The sequence below is a fragment of the Pteropus vampyrus genome, unplaced genomic scaffold (assembly GCF_000151845.1).
Source record: "Pteropus vampyrus isolate Shadow unplaced genomic scaffold, Pvam_2.0 Scaffold190, whole genome shotgun sequence".
In the NCBI taxonomy this organism is placed as follows: domain Eukaryota; kingdom Metazoa; phylum Chordata; class Mammalia; order Chiroptera; family Pteropodidae; genus Pteropus; species Pteropus vampyrus.
Window position 1 is genome coordinate 892,445 of NW_011888971.1, and position 1,504 is coordinate 893,948.

At 53.3% G+C, this 1,504-nt stretch overlaps 1 protein-coding gene across 1 annotated transcript in view; it reads right to left on the reverse strand.

The window, feature by feature from the left end:
* The window catches only part of SEMA5A (semaphorin 5A), a 456,698-nt gene that overhangs the window by 59,417 nt on the left and 395,777 nt on the right, over nucleotides 1-1,504 (reverse strand). Inside the window, exon 16 of the mRNA XM_011371413.2 lies at nucleotides 1,244-1,387. Within this exon, the coding sequence (XP_011369715.2) occupies nucleotides 1,244-1,387 (144 nt within the window). The remainder of the gene's footprint in view (nucleotides 1-1,243; nucleotides 1,388-1,504) is intronic.

The following is a 1,504-nucleotide window of genomic DNA, read 5'->3' on the forward strand; positions in this document are numbered from 1 at the left end:
AAAAAATTCCAACCAATTTTAAATCTTACAAGGCTGAGAAAAAGCTGGGAGACCGTTCTCCCGTAATCAGCTTTCCTACTTATCAACTGGTGTTGGCTCAGAAATTCCAGATTCATGCAAAAATATTTTAGCGAAACTACTTCAAAAACGACTTATCCTGCTTTGTAAAAATCATCTTTCATTTCCCTCTGAGTCAAAAGGAATGAAATCCTAATTGGTGATTCAGGAACACAATAAAGAAAGAAAAGAATGCTTTCCTCTGGTTGTTTTGTTTTAAATAACTAGTAGAGAACTATCTATCAGTAAGCCTGTCGTTGATTTTCTCTATATAAATATTAATTACAGGAAATAGCTGCATCCGGTGTTTTTATGAGGCTCCCAGTGAATCTATATCATCAGATACCAGCCTTACTACATTTTATTGTAAAGATATTGAAAACCATTTTGTTTCACACGAACCGATACAATAAGTTCACGTGCATTTGGCAGAATAGGAATCCTGAAAGGAATGTGAAATTCACCTCCTTGGAAATCCTCCCAGTGACCATACAGGGGAATGTACCGTAAATATGCGAGAAAGAGTCAACCACCACAACTGTAGATTTTACGAAGCCGAAATCAAAACGTCTGATTCTATAAAAAGCAATAAACTGAACCCAAGACTGAACGAAAATGTCCCCATGATGTGCCGAAAGCTTAAAACACACACGGGAGAGCGTGCCCTGCCCCGGTGCGAGGCGCCTTCCTGAGCGCGTGTCCGTGGCCGAGTGTGTGCTGGTCAAAAGCATCACCCAGACCTCCAACGCCTTCTCGCCTACGCTCCAGCCGCCGATGTCAGACGAAAGCCACTCCATCGGACCATTCCCACGGGGACCCAGAATGGCCTGAGGTCCTGCAGAGAACTGTGGGTTTTGAGACTAATCTGGTCGAATTCAACAAGAAGGATCTTTCTCCAACAGACTTAAAACAGCTGCGTGTCCGGGGAACCGAGCACCGCGGTGCCCCCGGGCCACGGATGTCCAGCTCCCCTGGAACCCGCTCAGCTGCGCCAGCGCGCGCGCGCCGCGAGGTGCTGTCCACGGCCCAACTCAGAGGACCGCAGGGAAAGCAGAGGACGAGTCGGCTCAACAGAAAGGGACGCGGCAGGGAAGCTAGGCTGGGTCCCCGACGAAAAGCGCGGGGGCCCAGCACGCGGGCATGACGGAAGCGTGAGCGTGGAGGTGCGGGCCGGGGCGGCACCCACCTCTCCTCGCGGTTCTGCCCCACGCACACGCGGCCGCCGTGGCGCGGCGTGGGGTCGCTGCAGGACCGCTGCCGCACCTGGAAGCCGATGCCACAGGTGGTGCTGCAGGGCGACCAGGAGGTCCAGGGCGTCCAGCCGCCGTTCCTGGGGAGACAAAGCAGCGGGGTCGCTGAGTCCGACGGCTCGGAGTCTGTCTGCGCCACCTCCACCTCCACGCGTCCCCCCCGCCCACGTGGACCCCCTGACTGGGGGCCGCGGGAC